This window comes from Lygodium microphyllum, chromosome 22, assembly GCF_053477565.2.
Source record: "Lygodium microphyllum isolate KBCC chromosome 22, Lygodium_microphyllum_v1.1.10, whole genome shotgun sequence".
In the NCBI taxonomy this organism is placed as follows: domain Eukaryota; kingdom Viridiplantae; phylum Streptophyta; class Polypodiopsida; order Schizaeales; family Lygodiaceae; genus Lygodium; species Lygodium microphyllum.
Genome location: NC_141156.1, coordinates 36,902,935 through 36,930,829, shown reverse-complemented (window position 1 = coordinate 36,930,829; position 27,895 = coordinate 36,902,935). Strand labels below are relative to the sequence as shown.

Genomic DNA, 27,895 nt, shown 5'->3' with positions numbered 1-27,895 from the left:
CCGTCACAGTATTGTCAATGAGAGCACACTTCATACCTCTTCTTTTGCTCTTAAGAATAAAGCAATATCTTACGCAATCCAAGTGCAACTTTCTTACATGGAGTTTTGTTATCACTGTATAATATCGGTTGATGACATTGCAATCAACCCCAAAAAGGTGCAGATGACACCTTTTTGATTCATTGATTCATAAGGGTAGCCAAGGAGAAGTGTGTTAGGTACAAACACGCAACCATTGATTCATTGATTTTGATTGCTCTAATTCCATCATGTGTCATCATAAGGGTAGCCAAGGAGCACCTTTCTATGGGTACATGTCCTTTCATGGGAGCATGCCTCTTGACTTCTGGTTTATTTTTGGTTGTGGCTTTTCATAGATGACTATTCGCTTGGAGCCCTTCACTAGTGTGATTCACATGATATGATCTTGAAAGGCTTTCCTCGATTAATAGGTCACACATTCTTGTGGCCAACAAGCCTTTTCACTGTTTACATGTTCGGAAGTAACCAAGTTAAAGATTGCATTAAACAGATGCCTAAAGCTGGAATATACTGGACCTTGAATCTTGTCCTACTTGTGCTGCAGTTATATGACAATATTGGTGTGCTTCAACGCTCAACCAAAGGATGTCTCTATCAAGGTCCCATTGTACGAGTCCAAACAGTTTTTCCTACATCCTTTACAGGTATGGCTGAACCAATAACTGATTACTCGGACAGTTTTGGAATATCCGAACAGTGTGTTTTCAATTATGTAGACAATGACGTGAATTAAACACACATAATTCTTGTTTGGCGCAGATAGCATCTATGGATGAAATAGTAAAGAAAGCACGCTGTGAAAAGGGAAACTTCACGATCCCACCCAGAACAGCTGCAGTTTTCGTAGAGCCGCGACAGATTTAAGTCTGTTCTAGACCAAGATATCAGTGATATCAAGTTTCTGCCATTATCACCTATGTGCATGCAGATAGCATCACTGGATGAAATAGCAAGGACAACGCACTATGAAAGGGCTTAATGGAAACAACTGCGTAACACAACGGTGTCATTTTGCTGCCACTCTAAGATTCATTTAGTGCTCCTAGTTTTCGGCAATCAGAGACATGAAAGACAAGCGGTACACAGTGGAATGTAGCAAGTGCTCTCAGAAGTATTGTGGAGGCATGCAGAGATTGATAGCAAGGGCTTCAAGGTAGACGTCTATTTGAGGAGTGTTTAAGACGGTTAATATCCCGTCATGCAACACAGAACCAGTCAATCTAAGTTTATTTGGATGATGGTGGAAACTTTGGTCCACCAACCTTAATCACATTTGGAATGGGCGGCAACTTTTGAGGGATCCCAGTTAAAAAAATCTCTCGTCGTAAAAATTTGACTATGCATTTTATACAAGTGTGCAGTCACGGGCTAGTATGAGACATTATGAGCCCACTAGTTGGTTAGATGATGAAGCGATGATGAGTAGGTGGGAAAATATTGCTCCTTGTTCTCTACTTTTTCACTTTTTGTTGGAGTGTTTGTGGATGGATAAGATGTGGTGTAGTACCGTAAGTGGATCGAGGAGCATTACTTGAATTGTGAGGTTTCCAAGGAACCTTCAAAGGCATTTGGACTATTATGCATGAAGGTAAGAAGGCAAGCCTATTTAATTTGGCTTGTAATTGCAAGTTTGGGTCAGGGATCACTTCCAGCTTGATGTTGTCATTGCCCATTGCTTTCAGGAATGTCTGTCTCACTAAAGCACGTCCCAGACTCACTCATGAGCTAGCTATATTGCTAATACCCTCCCTTAGATCATGGGTGATCAGATACAAAACAAGGATACAATGATCAATTTGGATAAGTAATGTCCAAGATCTTCGACTTTTGAAGTAGGTCTTAAGAAGTTATCTCTTAGCCATCTCTAATTGGAAAAATAGGTTAGGTAAGAAAATTGTGAATATAATGACTTGACATAATTTGTATTTTGAAAAGACAAGTCTACCTTTCGATTTCATTAGATTCAACATGAGATGATGTCCATAATTTAATTGCTATATAGGTATTGTTATCTTTGACTTGCATGCATTCTTTTTGCTCCCCTCTAAAATTGGAAATCCCAAGAGACTCTTGAAGTTGGTTATATTCCTCATTTTATATGAAAAGCTCCTTCTTTATCTCTTTTTGCTTTTGTTATACAAAGAGACAAGGCATCAAATGTATCAATGAATTTATTATCAAAAGGTTGGGTATCCAATTTAAAAATTTCCTCCTTTAACTCATTCTCAATATCAATGATTCCAACAAAAGAAGCCTTTGCAATGATTGACAAACAATAGTTCTCCCTTAAATGGAAAAGTGTTTGTATATCTATTTCTAGAGCAAGTATTCCTTGTTCCTAATGGGAAAGCTTGCTAAACTAAGAATGCTTTCAAATGCCTCTTCAACCTTTTCATCAACTTGTATTTTCATCAATAATGGTAACAACTATGAAGTTTGCCACATCTAACAAGCATTTGATAGGTCCATTGCCAAATATATTTGCTCTTCGAGACCAACTTTCTTCTCAATGCCTTTGCCCTCCACATCACTAATGAAAACACATGTAGAATAGTGTAATGACCCCTCATGCACCTCACCTTTAAGTGTATTCTTTATAGAAGCAAATGATTTATTCATAAAGCTACATTTCCTTGAATGCAAAGGACAATTTATATCTTGTATGCAAAACCTATAAAGGGGGGTAGATTCTAACTTTTCTTTAAAATTTTGGAGCTTTCCACAATAGTGCTTCTACTTGGTATACACTTGCAAGGATCTTTAGAAAAACACATAGTAAGCACATAAAAACAAATAGCACATGAACGACTTCTTAGGGAACTTCCACATGAATAAAGGCTTAAGACAAAGTGAGAACAAAGAAAAACACATAATAGTCAAAAATGCATAGCTAGAGGGGCAATAACATGTGATGAGCAAGATGAGCAACATTGCATATGTGATGTATTGTCAACACCATGTTAGACACAAAATGAACATTAACGTGCTAAGGCACAAGACATGATTGTTAGAGGCATGTGTGCAACAATTGTATACACTAAGTGCACTACATCATTCAAGATGACAAATACAAGAGGTCAATGTAGGTTGGAGCCACAAAGTAAGTCAAGTTGCAACAAATCCAATTCTATTAGATCACACTAGTGTTAATATTATAGGTCAATGCAACCATGTGACATCAAACACAATGTCAATAGGAGTATGTATCAATGCATCAAATTTGTCATCAACACAATAGACATCAATAGTTGGCACACAATGCTAGGTCAATGGAGAATGGACATCGAAGTGTCCAACATAGCCAACATCAAATCTAGTCAAGAAAAGCTAATGGAAGTAGCATGAACATGTTAATGCAAGCATACAATCATCCACATCACATCAATGCAAAGTGGACATCTTGAATTGATGTGTTCATGCACAAGGTACTCCCGTCATAAAATAAACAAGAATAACTCTTTAACCAAACTTGACATATGATACCATGTTACAAGAGCAAAACACAGCAAAATAATGAAATGCACAAAGATCAATGAAAGAGATTATGCACTATGACGAGAACAATGGTGAGTGCTAGCTCACACTCCATAAGCTCCCTCTTGTAACACCAAGAATCTAGAAGGATAAGTATGATAATGAACTATGGCCACACTTCCTCCTTTTACAAACAAAATAAAAGGAGTTGTCATATCACAAGATAAATTGACTAATTACCAAATAAAGAATAAAGAATGTGCTCGTAAATTAGACCAAGGGTGCTATATCATGAACCTATGATATGACAACTTCTAACTAATAGGACTTGTCTCAGCAACTTGCTCTTTGAGGTCTTCCAAGCCCTTTCAATGAGTCCATCTCCTTCAAGAAGGTCTCATATTGCTCTTTCTTCATTATGATTGATGTAGTATGAAAGGATGCTTGATTTTTCCTTGGTGCACTAGCCCTCATAGTTACTCTTCTAATGTGAATATTAATATTGAAAGGCCTTTCCACATAACTTCCTGGCTTTTTTGGAGAGGATGAAATTCAAATGTCATGAACACCTATTTCAAATTATTAATTGTCATATCTGTTTCTATGAAAGATAGAGTACTTTGGCATGGGACCTATCTCAAAAGGGTCTACTAAATACATGAACACCCACTTTTCAAGAGTAGATGGTGTTCTTTCTAGGATCCTATGAGGATTAGGTCCTTATTGATCTCCCAAAGTATAACAAGGTAGGTAGGTATTTGTTTTTTGTTGTCTGTAGTTGCTAGCTTTGAGATTGAACAACCTAGGATTTTGGGTGCATGCTTGGACTAGGAATTTTTGTGATCATTTTGGTTTGTTTCTATTTGACATATTTAATCTCCTTGTCTAAGGTTGTGTGTATTTTCTATGGGCACAGGCAGAGAGGATTGATATTAACTTTTCTTAATCAAGAGGTGAAAATAAGTATAAATTATATAATTCCAATCAAGGAATTGAGTTTGCATTGATGCATAGAGCATAAGAACTCTAGCTAGATTGATTATAGGGCATCTATCTTTTTTGTGTGTAGCATTGAATGATTGATTATAAGCATTGATAGCGGATTGCACTTTCTTCAAAAAACATATGTGATTGAGCATGAAATTCACCAACAAAGCATAGTCTTTATATGCATACCACATAAGGGTAAGAACAAACATGCTTGAAAATGTTTTGAAGACCTAAGACTTTTCTCAGAGAATCACATGGTATTTGACATCCAAAATCCAGATTAATATGGCTCTTGAGCATCAAACACATTGTATTCAACTTCAAGATGTAGCAGGTGGGGCCTAAATGATATTGGAAGAGGTTTGATATTTTAATATACACTGTATGATTCCAATGATAGCACACTTTGAGGTTTTTGTGACTAAAGGTTACACTAACATATCCAAGGTCGCCCCATGAATGTTGTAAAAAAAGAAAAACCTCTTTACGTAGATGTGTTTTAATATTAACATTTAAAAATTTTCAAAAGACAAGAAAAAAAAAAGCCAAAGCATGGAAAAAAAACAAATTTTCCAAGCTTAAACAAGAGGGAAGCTAAGGTTGAGGCCTATATTAAAAGAAGGGTGGTCGTGAAGAATATGGAGGGAAGACATCATCAATTCTAGGGGAAGACGGGGCATGATTTGAGGCAACAAATAGCAAGATTGAAGGAGGGTATATTGTCAATGTTCCTGAAGGAGGAGTGATCTTTGTTGATTTGCAATTTGTAAGAGGAGACAATGAATGTGTTTTATGGGTGAATATTGATTTGCAGAGACAACAAGCATGATATTGGAGGAGATAATGTGAGACAAAGGGATACGATGTGTCCAAAAAAAGATTTTGTTATGTTGATGACCGATATGATGGTGGATTTTAAAGTAGGCAAAGATTGCAATTTATGTGATACTTGATAGCTAGTTTGGAGAATTTACTATGGCTAAAGGTGGCAATACAAGTTGTTTTCTTCTAAACACACATCTGTTATGAAGGAATGGCACATTAATTTGATGTAATTTTAAGGCAATTGCTTGGTGCATGCAGTAGTTGTGTAGTCAACAACAATTACATCAAAAGAAAGGAGGAATTACAATTTGGAAGAAGCCATGTAAGTAGATGTTTGGGTTGGCCCTTTGAAGCTACTAATCATTAAGCATGGTATAGAGGATGATCAATTTGGTATTGAGAAGGGAATGCTATAGCAAAAGAGATCATTTTTCATGGGGGGATGATGCCTCCATTGACAGAGAGGATTTACTAAGTCGATTATAGAACTAAAGTAGTTTCCAACTTGTCATTCTAAGTTTTGCTACGGTGGTGGTACTTGAAAATTGACAACAACTTGGGTTAAGGGGGTTGGTTATTTCTTAACTAAAAGCAATGGCCTCCTTGGAAGGAAAGACTGTGTTGCTATTAGAAGTAAGTATCATGGAGAAAAAAGCTAGGGCTTTTGTCCAATTAGCTTCTACGACGAAGAGTGGCTCATAAAGTTTTCAATGGGAATCGAGGAAGTAACTTTGTTGGAATGATGGATTACTTGGTTACAAGCTAGACCAATGACTTGTTGGAATAATGATGATAGCTACCTAAAGCCTTGGGAGTGTTGGAATGAGCTGTTGAGCCTTGGGACACACTAATCTTGTGAAATCGACTATTAGATTTGTGAGAAGCAAGTTCTCTCATCTTCTATTATTGTTGTGTTATATTTGGGAAAGAAAATTTTGATCTTTGTATGAAGTAACAAGATTCTCTTATGGTAGGAAAATCATGACTGCCTTGTGCTCTACTACTCTCCCAAAGGCTACTTGTATTTGTGTTGTTTTTGAACTTGGGGGTGAAAGTGCAATAGACTCAAAATTACATGTTGTGTTACGGTCTTATTTACAAGAACGACAACAGACGTGTAGTTTATGGGTGTTCTTTTCATTGGAGGATACCATCTTCTTGCATTTGTTATGGCCAAAGAAAATTAACTCAAGTCCTTATTGTGTCGTTGCTCTATTTCAATAGCTTGAGGCTCTAAAGATTGTGTTGAGTGCTTAACATGCTTTATGTTTTAGTTATTTTTTGTGGGTTTTTGTTATTGATAATTTTGGTTGAAATTTTAAGGTCTTTCACTCTTTTATTGGTGGTTTGAGTGTGCTTATATGAGTTTGAGTTTGTTGAAGATCTCTTGATAGTTTGTTATGGCTTTTGATTGGTTTATGGTGCTCTATGTAGTTCTATTTGGTTTTCTTAACCTCTATGGTTTTGTAAGTCTATGTTTTTTATTTTTTCAGGCTTCACGGTTATGAATGTATGGTTTTGCATATGGTTTGAGATCCCTTTTTCACACTATCTGAAAGGTGAGAAGGATCAAGGCTTGCACTCGAGAGCTATGGCAGGAGAGCAAGAGCAAGAAAGAGAGAGACAAAAAATGGAAACTCCAACAGTCACAATGTGTGACCGGGCCTTCCTTTATTCAAACTATCACTAAAAGAATAAAGAATAAAGTGGTGGTGACGGGCGTCCGCCACCTGCAGTGTGCAATGGCGGTGACTGTCAGTGTAGTAATACATAGGCAGCTGGGCAAAGGCGCCTTTACCCCCAACAACCTCTCACTTAAAGGCGAATTTGCCCTAGTGAGGAGTGAAAAGAAAAAAGAAAAAGACAGTACAATATGTACGCATGTACAACAGGATGAGGAAAGATGTCATCTCATCCCACGTCCATCAACCTCTTGAGGAAGGCAAAGCGCTCTGTAGAGAGGATTTTTGTGAGCAGATTTGCAAGATTCTGGTCAGTCGAGATCTTGACAAGGTCAACAGACTTGTCCTCAACGATCCCACGTATGAAGTGATACCTCACCTCAATGTGTTTCGTCTTCGCATGGAAGACCGGATTCTTGGCTAACTGAATAGCACTCATAGAATCCGAATGCAGTGTAGGGGTAGCACCAATACCAAGGTCAGCAACCAAATGACCCAACCAAATGGCCTCCTTGCAAGCCTCAGTGGGCTGCAACATACTTGGTCTCTATAGTAGAAAGGGCCGTGCATTTCTGCACCCTGGACATCCAAGAAACATCACCTCAAGCATAGGTGAATACATAGCCCGAAGTGGACTTCCTACTATCTACATGTCTTGCATAATCAGAGTCAGTGTACCCCATGACTCTTGTATCCTGGCTACCATAGCATATGCACATATCTGCAGTGCCCTTCAGGTACCTCATGATACCCTTCACGGCATCCCAATGCTTCTTGCCAGGTGTAGCCATATAGCGTGCCACAACACCAACTACAAAGGCAATATCTAGACGAGTGGCGATCATGGCATACATAAGACTGCCCACTGCGGATGCATAGGGAATCTTGGCCATCTTTGCCCTCCCTGTGCTCATCTATTTGCAAACAATCAGCTTGTGATACCTTCACATAAGAAGGCAATGGACAGCCAATAGGCTTTATGTCCTACATGCGGAAGCGCTCAAGGACTTTATGAAACACTCATGTAGTCAAGGAGGAGATATACAAGCTGTTAAGAGTGGGATTCATTTATGAAATTGAGCACATGGACTGGGTTTCACCCATTGTAATTTGAAGAAGAACGGGAAAATCAGAGTGTACATTAACTATAAGAAAGTCAATGCTGCTATGAAAAGAGACGACTATCCGCTACCATATACTGAGCATATGCTCAGGGCTTGCAAAGAAGCCTACAATTTTCTCAATTGCTTCTTAGGTTACAATCAAGTGCAAGTCCACCCCAATGACACACGTATAAGACCACATTCACTACCGAATGGGGCATCTTTGCCTACATAGCCATGCCTTTTGGCCTAACAAATGCACCAGCCATGTTCTAATGGCTCATGTGTACCATCTTCAAGGACATGCTTAGGAGAGAGTTAGAAGTTTTTGTCAACGATCTGTGTGTTCACTTGAGTTGGCGGGAACACCTAGACAAACTCCGTGCCGTCTTTGAATTATGCATATTGTATCGTTTCTCATTGAACCCCCTTAAGTGTCAATTTTGGGTGAAACATAGATGCATCCTAGGGCATGTGGTGTCCAAGAATAACATTGTTACAGACTTCTCGAAAGTCAAGGTTATTGTCAATCTCCCACCACCAACCAACTTCAAGGGAGTTCAGTGCTTCCTAGGACATACATGATACTATTGGCGCTTTGTGTTGAACTATGCTTTAATCACTAGACCACTCTACAAACTGCTAATAATATTGGAATGGACCGAGGAATGCCAACGTGCATATGAAGAGTTTGGACAATTGTACCCATTTTACAAGCCCTAGATTGGTGGACCATTACCTTCCATGTACACATTGACATCTCGAAGTTTGCCGTGGGAGCTATTTTGTGTCAGCCTCAAGAACACAACTTAGACTATCCTATGAGTTTTGCTAGCAGACAACTCACGAATACTGAAATGAACTATTCCTCAACTGAGAGAGAGGGTTTGGCCATGGTCTTTGTTGTAAAGAAATTCTAACATTATCTTTTAGCAATGCCTTTCACCTTCTTTGTTGACCATCAAGCCTTGCTTTATCTTGTAAATAAACCTTGCACTACAGGACCCATTGCTCGATGAATTGGGCTACCGCATTGAACTAGTCAGTAATCAAGGCACACACTTCATCAACGAAGTGATTGCCCACCTCTTGTCTACCTTCCTAATCATCTATAGGAAATCTTCACCCTACTACCCTCAAGCTAATGGCCAGGCTGAGTCCACAAATAAGATCTTAGTGAATGTCCTGACCAAGGTAGTATCTGCTTCTCGCAATAGTGACTAGGACAACAAGTTGATGGCGGCTTTATGGCCCTATCGAACAACCTATAAAACGGCTATGGGATAGACTCCCTTTTAGTTGAGCTATGGAACTAAAGCTATTCTACTAGTAGAATTCTTTGTCCCTAGCTTGAGAGTGGCTATCCAAGAGAGATGGGATGGAAAGGAGGCATGGACGGAATGCCTAGTTGAGTTAAAACTCTTGTTAGAGACTCGACTTCTAGCAAGCCATGTGCTCATTTTTGAAAAAGCATGACGTAAGATCTGGTTTGACAAGCACTTCAAGCAACGAGACTTCGACCAGGGTGATCAAGTGTTGTTATACTCAGTGAAAGGCCATAAACAAAAGATGAAGTTTAGGGGATTAGAGCCTTTCAGAGTCCGCACCATCATCCAAACTGACAATGTTGAGCTCAAAACCCTAGATGGCGAGGGCATAGGCTTCTTCAATTGTAGCTGCATAAAGAAATATTACCCTCTTGCACATCCATTGCATGAGCCTCCAATGCTAGAGCCAGTTGTGAATATAGGAGTTGCCCTAGGATCACACAAATTGAGGACGAAGATGAGGAAGCAATAGCACTTGCTTACCTATGCATAACAACTACCGCCCCACAAATGCATATCTTCGATGCCTTGATCGATGAGGAAGTCGATTTTAATATCCTAACTCACTATCATTGGACTTGAATTGGTCAACCGCAACTACAACCCACGAACACTAAACTTAGCCCGTTTGGGGGTCAATCATATGTGCTTTTGGAAAAGCGCAAAGTTATAGTCTCTATTGAGTATGAGAGTGTAGCCATGGTCTTTTATGTGTTGCCAAACACAAAGGATGCCCATAAGGAATCACTGCTAGGATGCGCATTTAAGAAGCAAACACATTGTAATGTTGATTATGAATCATAGCGCATTCACCTTGCCATCGGCAATTTACACATAGTGACAGCTTTCAGCAAGGGCAGCGTAGACACACCAAATCCCACAAAGCCACCAATAGAGAAACCTACAAACAAGTCTAAGGAGGGGAGTCCTGACTTGTCACAACCCACCAAGCCTTAATGCCAGCGTGCCACCTACAAATTTCCAGACACACTCCCACAATGCTAGAAACTTGTACTGAAGACCTAGGAGGCAAAAAAGGCACTGTAGGCATCGATGCATGGTCAAGCCGCCCTGATGGGTTCCCAAAACCCTATTGCAATCACAAGGCTATTATGAGGGAAATACCTAGATGTGGGTGCCTAAAGCCAAGACTGCCAAGGGCATTTCTCAAGTGCAATCCTCAACTTGTCTAAACAGGTCGACACAATAGTTTAGGAGATGAAACCACAAAAGACTCAAGCTGCAAGACCCATAAAGCCCAAACCCACTACACTTGCCAAGCCTCAACAAGCCTATGAACTGAACATGCAGCTTTCTGCCTCCAAACCGCCTCAACCTAGCACTGCTAGCATTTTAAGAGACTCACAAGCATCTAGTAGCACAACGACAAATGTAAACCATGCCCAGTGCCCAAGAATTGGAACGACCCTGCCAACTCCATAGAAGCCGCAGCCCCATCAGCTGTTGTTGAACTCTCTAGCCTAGTCAAATCCCAACCTCCTATGCTAGCTTAAACCCTCTTACGAGTGGCGACCTATCCTTACCTTGGCCTCGGACTTAGCTGTGAATACGGGGGATGACTTGGTCACTTGCATTCGATGCTTAGATGCTACGTTCACCATGCTTGCCAAAAGCTATGACTGATTATACTTAGGTCTTTTAGATGAGCCTTTAGAAACTGAAGTGCATATGCTAGCTTGCTCCTAGGAGAAATCTGAATTTGTATTCGTTAAAGCTCCCATGATAGCTAAAGAATTAATTGACCATGAGATCTCTCACGAGCAAGCACACAAACAACGAGTCCTCACATCTTATGACTTGCACATGATCTTTGCCACCACGTCCTAGGAAATTGAAGCGTTAAAATCCCTAACCAATGCCGAGTCTACATCTTGTGCAAATGGTATACTCTTCGACTCTAATGGGAACAATAGTGCTATCGCATCATGACCAATGCACAGCAAAGACGTGCAATTAAAAAATCAAAGTATGACCCGACTTATGCGGCTCCTACCTCATTCAGAGTCCTACTCATCACTCGTTGTCGAACTTTAGATGACCACAAACTCACCCATCGACCGTGTCCTAACTGAGGAAGAATTACATATTGCTAGCCGAATCGCCTCTGGTGACTTTCTAACGGATGTCTTGACCTACATAACACACATTGGCATTTGACGTTTCAACATGGACTGCCACACCCACTTGGAATACAACCCGCATTTCTAAGCATTTCATGTTCCTATAAGCGCATAATCATTCTCTACTCATCTTCCTGCAAGGAATCATTCAAGAAAACTAATGGTGAGCTGTGGTGTTATGACAAGGACACACAATGTCAAGTCAGGAGAAAAGCAACAAACTTCCATTCTCAGACAAGGAACAAGCTAAGTATAGAATGTCAATGTGGAGACAAGAGCCTTCAACTAGTTTAGGTTCAACTTGGAGGATGTGGCCACGGAATAATAGGCCATAAAACACATATTGAAGTAATGCAATCTATAGAAGTACTTGGAGAAAGTTGGGCAAGCCGTGGATTATGAAAAGTGTCCTTCAACAGGAACTGTGGCACCAAACTATGCGACGACAAGAAGGGGAAACCTGCTAGGTGGAGGTTGACAAGCGGAGGTTGAGCTGAGCCCTGAGTTGGCAGAGAGAGCGTTGGGCTTGGCCAACAAGGTCAAGAGACGGCCTAGAAGGGATGTGTATATTATGCTAGGAATGGACAAGATTTTGGTCCACACCAACGATGGTGCATGCCTCGTTCTCCAATCCCATATCCAAAAGTCCGGGCTAGTGAAGATGGTGCATGCCTTGTTCTCCAATCATATGTACAATGCACTAATGAGTTGGATCAACATACCTATGCTAGAAAGCATTGTAGCCAAATCCTTGGACGAAGTGAACCTGAATGGCTTCATGTGAAAAGATAATAGAAACTTCAGCAAAAGCATTGGCCACATGTGGAAGACCAGTGGGAGGAGAGTCTTCAGCCTCCAAGGCAAGGAAGAAGTCATCCTCCAAGGCCTCAACCATAGGATTTGGTGGGGTATTAATGGCCATAATCTAGGAGGCAGTAGGAGAGGTGCGAAGTGAAGAACAAGTTGGGGAGACACCTGACATGTCACCATTTTGTGAGCAAGCATAATCTAGTGAGAGAACAATGAGTGAGAAAGGAGAGCATGAGGCACAATCTAGCCAAGGAGGGGCTAGGAAGAAGGAGATGACTCCCCAAAAGAAGGCAGAAGAAGAGAGAAGGAAGAAAGAAAAAGCCGACTTTCTCAAGGCACAAAAGGAGTCCAAGAAGGCCAAATAAGAGAGAAAGAGAAAGGAAAATGAAAAGGCTAAGGAGCTTAGAAGGAGAGAAGAAGAGGACATAGCCAAGGCCATCTGCATGTTAGTAGAGCAGCCCTCCAGGGAGGAGGAGTTGGCTTCCATGAGCCCTCTTAGAGAAGAATGCCCTGTGAACTAGTGCCCAAGTGATAGACAATGTGCCACCCCCAGTATGGCAGAAAGCAAGGGAAAGGGCTTACTTCACCCAATCTCCCCTATGTTTATGCCACCTATTCTAGCTACTGCAACCACCTAGAGCACGTCACCCAAAGTAGATGCTAGCAATCTCATGGACTAGATGCAGTTCCTTGTGGACATGGCATTGGAGACAACCCCAAATATAAGCACATGAACCCCAATGATTAGAACCAAGAGACTCGTGGTTGCAGACACTAAGTCAAGACATGACCCCAAGAGACAAAAGATAGAGGCATCCACCACCTCCATCCACACCGCCATGCCACCTTCTATAGGCTACAATGAATACATCAAAGAGCTTCTCTTGCAACTAGAGAAAGAAAAGGAGGATAATAAGATAGTAGTAGCCGAGTTGGATACTAAGAAGGAGACTCTAGCTACCTACCAACTTGAGAAAACATGCAAAATGGTGAGCTACCAGAAATAAATAAGTGAGTTAAAAAAAGCAAAGCTCAAGGCTAAAGAAGGAGAAGAAGATAAGTGGCAAAAAGGGCTTGAGGAAGAGCATCAAGAGGAGTTGATTAGCCTGCAAAGGCAATACAAACTCCTCACAGTGCATAATGAAGAACTGACAGGGTGAGTGGACAAGATCCAAGAAGCCATGGATCGGCTCACAGCAGAAGAAGCAACGAAAGCTCTAGAAGGACAGAAGCATAAAAAACAAATGGATGAAATGATAGGTAGGCTGATGATGGAAATGGAAGAGTAAGGGAGATTAGAGAGAGAGATTGAATACTTAAAGAAGGAGACAATAACAAAAAGTGGAAAGAGCTCTAGAACCAACCATAGTGGCCCTAGCGCAAACAAAATAAAAGCCTAGACAAGATGAAATAGAAGGCCGATGAATGGGTGATGAAGAGTGAGAGAAGAGTGAAAGACCTGGCAAGTTGACTTGCACAAGGGAATAGAGTGTTAGTAGAGAGTAGGGTAGAGGCTGCACAAACAAGACTAGAATCCTAACAACGTGCCTTCCTAAGCACTATATTGGATGTCACACAGTCAAGGGAGGAGAAGGCCGTTGAATCACTAAAGAAAAAGTTGGAGATCACCTCAAAGCCATAAGGCATGGGCTGTGTGCTCAACCACAAGGAGAAGGGACCAGCCGACAAGATCACATAGATTATTTGCTAAGGGAAGGGCTAATGATCAAAGAGATGGACCTACTAGGCTTCAAGGAAGGAGAACCACAAGATCCCAGGAGAGAAGCTGAAATGTAGAGGTCACTCCTAGAAGTAGGATGGAAATTTGGAATGGGATAGCAAGATGAGGAACTAGTGATGCAACCTCCCCTTCCATGACTAGAAACATAGCACAAGAGGTGGACATCATTGCCAAGAGAAAAGCAGAACTCAATAAGAAAAGTGTAAGGATGTTGGAGCAGGCAAGGAGAAGATTAAAAGCCCAACAAAAAAATAGCCCCAAAAGCACCTATTCCATCACAAGTAGATTTCTTCCCAGTGGATTGAAATGTAGAGCTCATAGTGTGGGAGAAAAAAGAAAACGACCACCAACCCTTTGACTTCACTTTCAAATTCCCATCCACCCTATGCAAAGTGCTATTGACCAAAGTGGTGGAGGAGGTGAGAAGAGTGGGAGGAATACTTGGCAATAGGTGGAACCATGAGAGGGAGAAGAATCCAACACAATGGGGAATGGAAGCACGCCCGATTACTGGGAAAACAAAGACATGGAGGTGCCTAGGACAGTGAAAGGCTACGAGTCCCAACCAAAGTGGAGAAGGAGAATCTAGGATGGCAACATGGATAGGGGTACCCTTTGAGAGAAATGACCCCACATATATGCCATATCCCAGAAGGGTAGGGGTGGACTTCAACCCTGACATCCACAGTAGGTATGATTTCCCAAATATATACAATGTAAATGCCACCAAGCTAGAGGATGGCTTGACCTTCTCAGAAAGTGACCTATGGGACTTAATTGCCCATTTTCTCAATGAGTTCACTTTTTTCCTAGATCCCACCTTATCACTACTTATAATTATCTTAGATTACTTAGGGTACTACTTAGATAGGATCCTATGCCACAAGAGTACCACCTCCCATCCCTATGTTTTGATCTTAATGCCGGCATAGATAACTGTGCGATGGCTAGGTTGATGATGCGAGCTGCTCTCTTACCATCTTTTTGCATGGCCCTCTTAGAGGACATGAACGACAGCTGCTTCACTTGATGCAACCACCCATTTTTGTTCACAACTCCTCTCCAAGTTAAAATGAACCTAAAGGAATATAAGCGTGGAAAGCCTTCCTTAACAAGTTCCTTAGGCCCCCAACTCCTTTTCATGACCATGATGATGAAGATTAGTTCTTCGTTCCCTTTAAAAAAGAAAAAGAGAAAAAAGAAAAGAAAAGAAAAGAGTAAGAAAACATAGAAAAATCACAAGAGAAAGCAGGAAACTCACTACATGAGCGTCATAGTCATTGCATCTAGGGGTCCTCAAGTTAGGTACACTCGATGGCCTTGGTCGACCGGCTTTGTCCCTAACCCCCTAGCCCCTTTTTTGATCCCCCACTTCATGCTTAGGGCACATCAAGGGCAGGACATACCTAGGGAGGTCAGACTCTCCCTAAGCTTTACCCATAGAACCACCCTTATGCACGGAATGGGTCCTCAAGAGTGAGATAACACCTAGGCTTTTTGACCCAACTCCTAGTTCCACTAGCATGAGCACATTACACCGCACGGTAAGATAGACACATCCCCTAGGCAATGCACTTTTCTTTTCCTTTCAGGTACAAACGAAGGTGACCAACCATGAACCTCAGAGGCTTGTCAACTGCAATGGAGCTTCTATGTAGAGATGCAGGTTGAGAGAGAGAAGAAATAGAGACACACGATTTGTGGTACTGAAGAGTGTACCTCAATAATGATTTTAGATAGGTATATGTACAATGTACAACTTGGCCCTTACAGGTGGACACGGGCACTACTCTTTATCCCAACAACCTCCCCCCTAAAGGCAATGTGCCCAAAGGTAGAGGAAAAGAATCAGCTAAGTCTAAGTATGTACAAAGCTAAAGAGACTATATCTATCCAACACCCATCATTTGTCGGCAATGGGTAATCCTCTCTGCTTCTCTCTCCTGGAAGACCTTTTGTGAGAAGGTTTGCAGGGTTATCATTAGTGTGCACCTTGACCATCTCAAAGCTCTTGCTGTCAAGTACCTCTCGGATGAAATGATACTTCACCTATATGTGTTTTGTCTTTGTATGAAAGAAAGGGTTCCGTGCTAACATAATAGCACTTTGACTATCACAGTGGAGAACACAAACCTTAGTAATCCCAAGCTTAGCAACCAAACGTGACAACCATTGTTAACCCTCAAATGAACAAGGTGGAAAATGTGGAAAATCTAAAGCAGAAGACAAGGCCAAGGCAAAAGTGAAACGGAAGACGAAGGCATGCTAAGAAGAATCTAAAAATGCAAGAAGTGCAGAAAAGTCCTAAATCAAGGAGAAAGGTGCACAAGAAAAAGCACAAGTCAATACTTTTGATGCACCATTAGAACTACATTTTGTTTCACTAGATTGCAACTGTTGAGATGCCATTGGGGGTTGGAATGGGAAAATCACTATTTTTTCTTGTGTCTTAGGGATAATGACTTTTTGATTGAAATTTTCATCCTCCGATGAAGTTTCCAAGAAGGTCAGAAAAGACTAAACATCATGACTATTGTTACCTTGATGAGGAGGTGGTATTTTGCATAATGGATTATCATCATGCTTTCAAGAGAAGGCTTTGTTGGGACTACAACAACCATTGGTAAATACTTTTGGTTACATCAACAATTTCAAAAAACTATTGCTTGTATTGAGGCCCATTAATAATTCTAAAGGAACTACAACAACCATTGGTAAATACTTTTGGTTGCATCAACAATTTCAAAAAACTATTGCTTGTATTGAGGCCCATTAATAATTCTAAAGGAAACTCCCATTCTTGTATCAATGAAGGCTAGATGATGGGGTATTGTGGCCATTGTAGGATCTATAGGATCACATTGGAAAAAGTAACTTCATTATCACTATTAAACTCATCTTCTAGGTCCACTAAATCTTCATTACACTGTCTGATTCATCTTCTTTTGACTCCCATTTACCTTCTGATAGGACTCTATAAGAGAAGAATATGCTCTTTATTTTGAACTCTTCTTCTGCCTTTTAGCTCTAGGATGACCATGTAACAAGGGGAACAATGGATTTATGCTTCAATTTTAGTGTCAGAACTGATTTCAACTTCATCTATGCTAAATCTTGGCTTTGGTCAATTATTTTTCCTTTATCTTGGATGCCCGGAGCTAACCATTCGCCAGATGTCGTGGTTCTCTCTGAGAATCTAGAGTTAGTGTCATCTCGATTCAAGTTCATAGAGCTTCTCTCTTTGAGCTGGTCATCCACTCGTATGGCCTCTTTGAAGACCCTAGCTAGCGTGTCTCTCGACAAGCTTGAGTTGCCTTCCAAGGCCTTATAGAGTTCCTCACTACGAATTCCGTTCACAAAGACTATGGAGACTGCTCTCTCAATGGGTTTCTCGTTGGTTGAGATTCTCTTAAAGAGACTCCATACGTGAGTAACATAATCCCTGATGTCCTCCTTGTTCTTCTACTTGACATTCATCAACCTAACTATGAGATTGTCAGAATACCCAACCTCAGAGAACCTCTTGATGAAGAGATTCTTTAGGTTGTTGAAGATCTTGCACTTTTCCGCATCTAAGCTAGTGTACCATGTCCTACCCTTATCACCTAGGTAAAGACTGAAAGCTTGTGAGCATTGGGTAAGGTCCATGAGGCCCTTAGCCTCATAGACTTGCTTGAACTGCTCTACGAAGCTATACGGGCCCAACAGGTATTTGTCTAGCAACTTCGCAATCGTGGGGATTTGCGACTAGCTCTTGGATCCCTAGATGACTCCTAACACTGCAAGCAATGAGGTTGCTAAGGCTGATGCACTTTGCTCTATAGACGTATTGTCTATGAGCCGCTTCATGAGAAGCTTGCTTAGCATCAAATCTGCTTCCTGTGCTCTCTCCCTTTCCGTGTTAGGTCCCATATGATTCCTAGAGTTAGAACATGCTCGACTTCCCACATCTCAATGTCTTGTTGCAACGTCCTAGTTTGCTATTCATGGTTATAAGCTGCTATCTTTTGTAGTGCTAGCTGTGCTAATTCTTCTCTCCCCCTCAAGGTGGTTTGCTATGATGTCTTTCGATGGCCTACCATGGTGGTCCAACCTGGTTTGTAAGTCATATTTGTTCACCATCTGTTGGATGTCAATTGGAAAATCTCCCAAGTCGAGCTCGTCATTCTCATGGTTGGAGCTAGATCCTAACATGTCCATGGCTTCTTGCTCCACTAGACTATCGATGAGGTTGATTAAGTCAAGCAGTGTTGCACCTCCAATGGTGTCAGTCCATTGATGCCTCTAGCATTCTATGTTGGCTCTCTCTTGGTCTTACTGACTAAGGTTCTCGATTGTTTATCTAAGTCTGAGGGTTGTCTCCTATTAGTGGATTTGTTCCGCTTGTTATATCTGAGTGTGTTTCTTCTTATTACAAATAGCCCTCAACTTATGTCCACTCAATGTGTGCATGATGATCCTTTCGTGCACAGTGCGAAATCAAGCTTTTAGCCTTCAAGTGCACTTCCAATGACAAACAATATGGGTGCGAATGGAGGATGATGAATGTTAAATGCAATTCTTGCTCTCCCCTCGTTCTGTTTTTGGCCAAATATGGGTCTAAGCACGATTGTTGGTTGCTCTTATAGGTTCTCTAGGGCCTCTACTGCATCTCTTAGCTTGGTTAGGGTGTAATCAAGGTTTATGGGTCAATTTGGGGCTTTAAATGGATGGATAGCTAACGGGTTCACTAGAGATGTCACTTTTAGGTCATCAAGTCACACTTTCCGTAGTCAAGAGGCTTTATGAGCCATCAAATGTGTCTAGAAGGCTATCAAAAGTTTTTCCTACTGTGAGAGGTGCTCTACCTTGCCTGGGATGCATTAGATTTGGCAAATTTTCTATCAAATTTTTTGGTTCGATTTGCAGTGCCGATTTGCAAGCATCCAATTATTAGAATCGGATTGTTTGATTTTGGTTGGTCCGATTATAACGTGTTTGATTTTGAGGTCTGAGGGTCTGATTCCCGATCGTCCAATTGTTGATGGTCCGATTATCTGATTATTTAATTGTCCATATCGGACAAGCCATTTAAATGTCCGATCAAATTGGTTGGGTGGTGTCTGAGTGGTCCAATTTTCAAATCGGACTGTTTGATTATCCAAAATTGGACATCCAAGCCCGATTTTGGGAATCGAACCCTGTCAAGTGCGTCTAATTTCGGCAATCGTGGTTTTAGACTAGGTGAAAATCAAATTTTTGACAATGATCTTGGGCATGCCAAGCCACACAAACTTCAAGAATGCAAGAGTAGACAAGGTGCAAGGTTTGTATATACCTGACACAGCTGGAAAGCACCCATACATGACGATTGATCCATGCTTTGCCCTGGAACTCTCTCTTCTCTCTCAAGCTCTCTCTCTTTCTCACTCACACTACAGTGACTGAAACTAAGCCTTCACCCCCTCTTCCTTGGGTTCTAACCCCTCATTCTAGTGCCCGAGTGTTGCCCCATTCATGCTCTTGCCTTGTCAATGGATTTCAAACCCCTTTTTTTCATTTTTTGTTGCCTTGTTTTGGGCCTATTTACAACAGCAATCCTAAAGGGATTCGCTTCAATTTCTTGGTCCATGTCCTTCTCTAAATGCAACAAAAATCATGAATGTGCAATATGTTTTAAGAACATATCATTTTCAAATGCTTTGTGATGAACAGGGATGTTTGACATTATAATCGTTTCTAATTTCTTTCTCTACCTAGGATCTACATATGGATAGAAAGCCCAATTCCACAATGATTTGAATATTCTTGTGGGTCTAGGATTGATGTCAAGCTGCCTCTTACATGGCCAAATTGGGTTATTTGTATCAATTATTGTGAACACGAGGCTCTCTCTCTCTCTCTCTCTCTCTCTCTCTCTCTCTCTCTCTCTCTCTCTCTCTCTCTCTCTCTCTCTCTCTCTCTCTCTCTCCCCCCATATAATTGGTGGGGGGGGGGGGGGGGGGGCAATAATCTTCAATAGGGTGTGCAATATCTTTTGGTCATGCAGGTGTGGAGGTGGTGATCACGAAGATATAATGGGTAATGCTTCTATAGAGAAGATTTGCATCATTTGGTACTAGTTCCCTTGTTCTCTTTCACAAAAATCCCTTGCCCCTAGGCGAAATAGCACCTCATGGAGCTAATGTGCCCTCAAGGGAAATCAACAAAGGAGAACCCAAGTTTCACGTAGAATCTAAGAGAACTTTTGTTTTTGTAGGGTTGACTTCTACATCTAAATAGTAGGCTTTGTTTTCCATGGATGGTGATGGAACTAGATAATTTTTGCTTTTCTTAGGAGCATTTTTTGTTGATAATGGAATGATGCATTTTTGCAATTCTAGAACATAGTTGCAAATACAATGAAGTGGATTTTCAAATAAAGGTTATAGAATGTGCAATATGTTTTAAGAACATATCATTTTCAAATGCTTTGTGATGAATAGGGATGTTTGACATTATAATCATTCCTAATTTCTTTCTCTACCTAGGATCTACATATGGATAGAAAGCCCAATTCCACAATGATTTGAATATTCTTGTGGGTCGAGGATTGATGTCAAGCTGCCTCTTACATGGCCAAATTGGGTTATTTGTATCAATTATTGTGAACACGAGGCTCTCTCTCTCTCTCTCTCTCTCTCTCTCTCTCTCTCTCTCTCTCTCTCTCTCTCTCTCTCTCTCTCTCTCTCTCTCTCCCCCCATATAATCGGTGGGGGGGGCAATAATCTTCAATAGGGTGTGCAATATCTTTTGGTCATGCAGGTGTGGAGGTGGTGATCATGAAGACACGTGGAGAGTGGCCTTGATGGGTTTCATGAAGATCCACCCTCTCCCTATCTCACTATACCATTAGAGCCCAATGATGATAGTAGTATTGGTAACACCTTTCTCATCACTTTTAAGTACAAGGATGTGATGGCTAAGCATTTAGGCATGTATATGGCTTCTCTCAAAGGTAAAAAGGAGGTAATGTGATATGACAAGGGAGGACATTGTAGCTACAAATATTCCATTCGTCCCTCCGTCCCTCCGTCCCTCTCTCTCTCTCTCTCTCTCTCTCTCTCTCTCTCTCTCTCTCTCTCTCTCTCTCTCTCTCTCTCTCTCTCTCTCTCTCTCTCTCTCTCTCTCTCTCTCTCTCTCTCTCTAACAAAGGAGGACATCATCTATGAGAGGATATGTCGGGAGAGGTAAGGTAGGACAAAGGCAAAGAGGGAGGTGGTAAGACACGTTAGGTGGAGTGGCTGAACATGTGAGGAGCTGGCACAAAAACAAGCCACAATAAGAACATTGATCAATCGAATATCAATAATGCATAGCTTGCAACAATAACACTAGGTAGTTTGGTAGCAATAATGTGCTGCAACAAGGAGTTGGGGGCAATCAAAGTAGGGCCTTTGTCGGTGTGTAGTCCATCTCTCCACTCTAAATCTGCTCTAGGCCATCACACTCAGGTGTGTGGCTCCTTCCCCCCCCCTCAGTCTCTCTCCACATATCTTAGTTAGGAAACTCTCATTCTTTGTCTTGACCCCATGGCCAAAGATGCAGATAGGAAATAATAATGTTTCCCAAGTCCAATATGTGCAGAAGAAAACACGAGGGAAGTAAAGTTGATATACAATGTTACTTTGTGGTAGTGGCACCCAATGGGATGGCGAAGGGTAGTGGTGTGGATGGTGAGGATTGGGAGGCACGGATAGCATTGAACAAGAATGGTAGTGCCGATTCAGAGTAATACATAGGCTAAGTAATAACAAAGTAGCGGAGGACAGAGAGAGAGAGAGAGAGAGAGAGAGCCAGACGAGTACATTATGGAGGAAGAAGTACAACATGCAAACTTCACTTTCCCTCGTGACACAATGCGACTTTGTGAATGGAAAAGCCTAAGTGGAAGCACACAAGTGGAAACAAGAGCTATGGTGGAAGACAAGTGCCTTTACCCCCAACAACCTCCCACTTAAAGGTGAATGTGCCCCTAATGAGGAGAGAACGAGAAAAAAAAGGTACAAATATACATAAAGTACAACAAGATGAGGAAAGACGTCATCTCATCCAATGTCCACTAGCTTCTAAGAAAGGCAAAACGCTTTGCTAAGAGACTTTTAGTGAGCAAATATGTATGAATTCGGTCATTGAGATATTGACAAGCTCAATGGACTTATCTTCAATGAAATCTCGAATAAAGCGGTAATACTACAACTCATTGTGCTTTGTATTCACATGGAAGATCGAATTCTTGGCCAATCAAATAACACTCATAGAGGCCAAATGCAATGGTGGGACCACATCAATGATACCAATGTCTATAACCAAAGGGCCTTTTTGCAAGCCTCAGTGGTCTACTACAGAGGCAGAGTATGTGGCTGCCATTGAGGCATGCAAGGAGGCTTTATGGCTTTCACGTCTGGTGGGAGAGCTTGGCATTACAAAGTTACTTGTTCTCCATTGTGATAGTCAGAGTGCTATCATGCTAGCATAGAATCCTGTCTTTCATGCAAAGATGAAGCACATACAGGTGAAGTATCACTTCATTAGAGATATACTTGATAGCAAGAGCATTGAGCTTGTCAAAGTGCATACAAATGATAATCCTATAGATATCTCACGAAAGGTCTTCTAGTCGAGCGGTTTGCTCATTGCCGATAGATGATGGGAGTGGGATAGGTATATGTATTTCAACTTTGTACACACTTATACTTAGGTGATTCTTTTCTCCTCTTAAGGCACATTGCCTTTAGGTGGGAAGTTGTTAGGAATAAAGGGCCATCATTCCTTTTATATGTGCATGGGTGTGAACACACCCTTAGCACATTTGTACTTTCATATATATCTAGCTAAAACCTAAAGAGGTACACTCATCATTGTACCAAACAAGAAAGGTGTCATGCTCACTCTCCTCTCTACACTGCTCTCTCTACTCTGTGTGTGTGTGTGTGTGTGTGTGTGTGTGTGTTATCCGTCACGTTCACTCTCAGCTTCACGTCAAGCTCCAACATGAAAATGATGAAGACTCCCAATCCCTATTGGAAGAGAAAGGATAGAAGTCACTGCCATGATAGCATCAAGAGAGATGTTGCATGATTCGCCGTGGGAGGGGAAGCCTCCATGCTGGTAGAAGAGCAAAAATCCACATAGATGGAACTATGAAAGGAATGGTGTGCATCTCTTGTCTCCATATTAGAAAGGATTGGTGCAAGCTTGCATGTTAGCCCTACACTGAAATACAAAACCTTGCAAAAGAGATCAAAATCTATAAGCATAGATGTGAGTAGTGAGATACTCCAAAAAACAAATTTGAAAATAAAAGAAAGCAAAGCTAAGTGCAATGCAATAAGTACGTAAGTACGTAGTGGAAGTCTAAAAAGAGAAATGCTAAGTATGTGGTGTGAAGGAAACTACTAGGGTTTGCATTGAGGACACACAAAGTGTACAAGCACGATAAAAACACAAAGAGACAGACACAGACATAGAGGGCAAAACTCAAACCCTAAATGCAAAACTCAAAGATAATTCAGTATTGAATCTGGGAGTGAGCTCTATAGTTCACTCGAAGAAGGCTTTGTCCCCTCCGGTTTGAATAAAAAATCTCCCCAATCAAAGCTGTGGTTTGGAAGTTACGCCCATTTTTGTGCACTAGGGTCATTGTGGATAGGATGCAGACTGCGCTAGGACAGGCATAATAATTCCATTGCAAAAAATTCTGATCATTTTCTGTCATAAAGATTAATAGCTCATCATGAAGAGGACTTTGTCCCCTTCGCCCTGAATAAAAAATCTCACCAATCGCTACAATATACTTTGTCTCTATAGTGGATAAGGCCATACATTTCTACACCTTGAACATCCAATAAATAATATATTCAACAAAGGTGGACTCCCTATTGTTTCCACATCATACATAATCAAAGTCAATATACCCCACAATTCATATATCCTGGCCACCATAACATATGCATATATTTGCAATGTCTTTAAGATATCTCATGATACCCTTCACAGCATCCTAATATCGCTTGCCAGGTGTAGCCATACAATGTGTCCTAATTCCCACTGCAAATGCTATGTTAGGACAAGTGACTATCGTGGGCATACATCAAATTGCTTAGTGCAGATGCGTAAGAGATCTTGGCCATCTCAGTCTTCTTCTCATAAAACTGTAGACAATTGGTCTGACTAACCTTCACATGAGAAGGTAAAGGATAGTCAACAGGCTCAACATCTTGCACATGGAACTGCTCAAGGACTTTCTACATATACTTCTTCTATGACAAGTAAAGGAGTCCCTTAGGGTGATTGTACGTGATGCACATCCCAAGAACATGTGAGGTTTGTCCCATGTCCTTCATCTCAAAGCTCCTCTTGAGTTGAATTTCCAAGGTATCCAGCTCATCATGAGCACTCCTAGTAATCACTGTATCATCGACGTAGAGTGGCAAAATCATAAAGTTGCCATCACAAGCCTTCTTCGTGTAGAAACATAGATCCATATCACTACACGCATATATCCTTTTGAATGCATGAAAGTATCAAACTTGTGATACGCTTTCCTAGGTGCTTGTTTAAGGCCATAAAGGCTTTCATAACTTGCACACTAGGTGTTCCTTGCCTTTTTCCTCAAAGCCCTTAGACAGTTGCATATAGATCTCATCATGTAAGTCCCCATGTAAGAAAGCTATATTGGCATCCATATGATAGAGATCTAGATCTAGTTGTGCAACCAAAGCCAATACCAAGCATAGGGTAGTCATATTGACTATAGGAGAAAAAAAGTCATCAAAGTCAACATTGTGCTTCAACTTATAACCCTTTACGACCAATCTAGCCTTCTATATCGGCTTGGGATGTCCAAGGGCACTCTTTAACTTGTGCACTTGCATAGCAAAGTATGCTTTCCACCAGGCAAAGAAATCAAATTCCACATATGATTTTTGTGCAATTAGTCATACACCAAGTGCATAGCCCTCTCCCAAGAGTGACTATTACCTTTGCGCATGGCCTCCTCATAGAGGCTCATCAACATCTGTCACCATAACATTAGGATCCAACTTATTGAGCTTGTCCTTAGGAACATGGTAGAAAGCCTCACAAACAAAGACACACAAATGAGCATATGATGGAGGTTTTCTAGACCATATCTGCTCTGCAACTTGATAGTCAAGAGCAGTGCATGGGAATCAATTAATAAAATGTACAGCAGTAGTAATTGTGTTATTCCAAAAGTGCTGTGGTAAGCCTACCTAGCTAAGCATACTACAAACTTGCTCCTAAATTTTCATATTTATGTGCTCAGCCATATCATTCTAGGGTGGGGTGTACGAGGTGGTCAATTGATGCTTAATATCCCTCTCATCACAAAACTAATCAAAGGATTTAGATATATACTCATCCCCATAGTTAGATCATAGGCATTTTAGCCTATACCCAGACTCGTTCTCAACAAAAGCAAGCCAATGCAAAAATGTAGCCAAGACTTTCAAATTTTAGTTTATGGGGTATGCCCAAACCTTATGTAGATAATCATAAATGAAGGTAATAAAATACTTCATGCCTCTTAACAGCTTACAGGGCATAGGTCCATAAACATCATATAATGAACAAGAGCCAAAGGATCATCCATGCATATAATGCTAGACTTCTTATGCAAACTATGGGTCTGGATGCCAAAAAGACAATGATCACAAGAATCAAAACACGCTTGTAGTCAAGGGGCAAATGATATTGCAAATGGGTAAGCATTTTCATTTTCTTTAATGACATGTGTATAAGGCGACAATGCCATAACGATATATGTGGTATTGAAGCGACTACCAAAACATGGTCAACAAACCCAGGTACAAGTAAGAGATAAAGATTGCCAGACTTGGCACCTCATGCCAAGACAAGATTCCTACATGTAAGCTTCCACAAGGAATCACCAAAAGATACAACATAACTAACATCATCCAATTGTCCAGTCGAAAGTATGCTTTTAACCAAAATCGAAACATGACATATATCGTGCAAAGTAAATATATTGTTTGAAGGAAATTGCAATTGGACATCTCTGATACCAACAATATTCAATGCAAGTCATTACCCAATTTGACAGACCCTGTCATGTTATGGTAGCAATGAAACCATTATCGAAGAGGGTTGACATGAAATGAATCTCTTGAATCAATCAACCAATATTGAGCCTAGGTGAACGAGGCATCCTCAAGTGCAAAACATCAAGAGAAGAAGTTGCAAGTATGTAGCCATCATAAGAATCAAATTGTATGACATTAATCTCTTCAATCTTGATGTTGAACTTGCTAGAGACAATGCTATGATCATCATTTTTTTCCTACACTTTACCCTTTCCCTTTTCCTTATGCTTGTCATCACACATTTTATGGCAATGTGGCCAAATATGTCATTGCTTCCCACAATAGTAACAAGTCATTGCAGACTTATAGCCATAAGACTTATTGTGAGATTGTCCATCTGAGAACGAGACTTTTGAGAGTCTTTTCTACGGTAGTCATTACCACTCCTACCATTATTACCTTTGATTGTCAAAGCATGAGAGGTGTAGGAAGTATCTACATTATTTTGGTTAATCTCTTCATTCAAGAGAACACTCTCTACATTTTGCAATTTCAGCCTATTAGTAGGCATATTTGCACATATAGCAGTAGGGAATGTGTCCCATGACTGAGATAATGTAACCAGAAAGAAGAAGAGAGGAAGATTATTCTTAAATTCAATCCCATGTGAAGATAAGTTGTTGGAAATAGAATGAAACTCATTTAAGTAGGTAGACATGAAAGTTTCCTGCTTCATACAAAAAGTCCACGAGTTGCTTGAGCCAATTATGAATGTTATCCCATAAGTGCTAGGTGGTATGTTCATTAGAGACAATATTATAATAGACCTACTTAGAGAGTGAAAAAATGATTGTGGATTGCTAAAATTATGCCTTCCAATAGCTGTGGTTGGTGACATCTAACTTATCAATGTTGAAGATAGTAATATTATTTTATCCACTAGCTATAAGGGAGAAAATGAAAGCAGAGCCCAAGAAAAATAAGCTGTTGTAAATGACAGCAAAATAGCCCCAAGATCATAGCCAAATCAAGGGCTAAGCAAGATGAACTTGCAAGATGGTGAGCTATCTACAAATTGTAATCAAGTAATTGTCAAATCCAAGTAATTGCCCTTGGATAGAATGCATAAAATTGAAATGCGAGATTGTTGTAATAAACTACAACAATATGCTAACAACCAACTGTAAGCAACCAAGATAAAAAGACCAGGAACAATTGGCACTAAAGGCTATCACAACTGCAGTGTGTCATTAACCACACATGTGGTAGGCATAAACATCATGCATATAGGAGATCTCAGGGTAAAGAGAAAAGAAGTGCCAAATGCATAACCCATTGAGCAAAGCTTAATACATAACTTAGAAGCATATTAATATCACTGATAACACAGTGTCAAGTCCAAGTAAATGATCAAATCAACCCACTATAGGATAATTGCATTCAATACATATCAAGAGAGCATGTATATGAAGCAAGCACCCCATGCTCTTGGTGAAGCTCAATTGCTTATGTAACATCCAAAATGTCAAGAAAACTCCCATTGAAACAAAGAGTGAATGTTAGATAAGTAAAAGAAGCTCAATCAGACACAAAAAAAAAAACCTAATGCAAGCTCAATCCAAGCTCAAAATTAGCTCAAGAGCGCCTTAATACATCACCATAATGTCCTTCGA

General features: G+C 40.6%; 1 protein-coding gene across 5 annotated transcripts in view; it reads left to right on the top strand.

The window, feature by feature from the left end:
- Positions 1–2,086, top strand: part of LDA (limit dextrinase) — a 297,784-nt gene extending 295,698 nt beyond the window's left edge. For 2 of the 5 annotated variants that reach the window (XM_087663136.1, XM_087663137.1), the window contains exons 28-29: positions 587–686; positions 802–2,080. In XM_087663136.1, coding sequence (XP_087519262.1) covers positions 587–686; positions 802–906 — 205 coding nt within the window. In that variant the 3' untranslated portion in view covers positions 907–2,080. Of the gene's footprint in view, positions 1–586; positions 687–801 lie in introns of all 5 variants that reach the window. The other 3 variants (XM_087663138.1, XM_087663134.1, XM_087663135.1) reach the window with 3 other exon arrangements.
- The last annotated feature ends 25,809 nt before the right edge of the window (positions 2,087–27,895 follow it).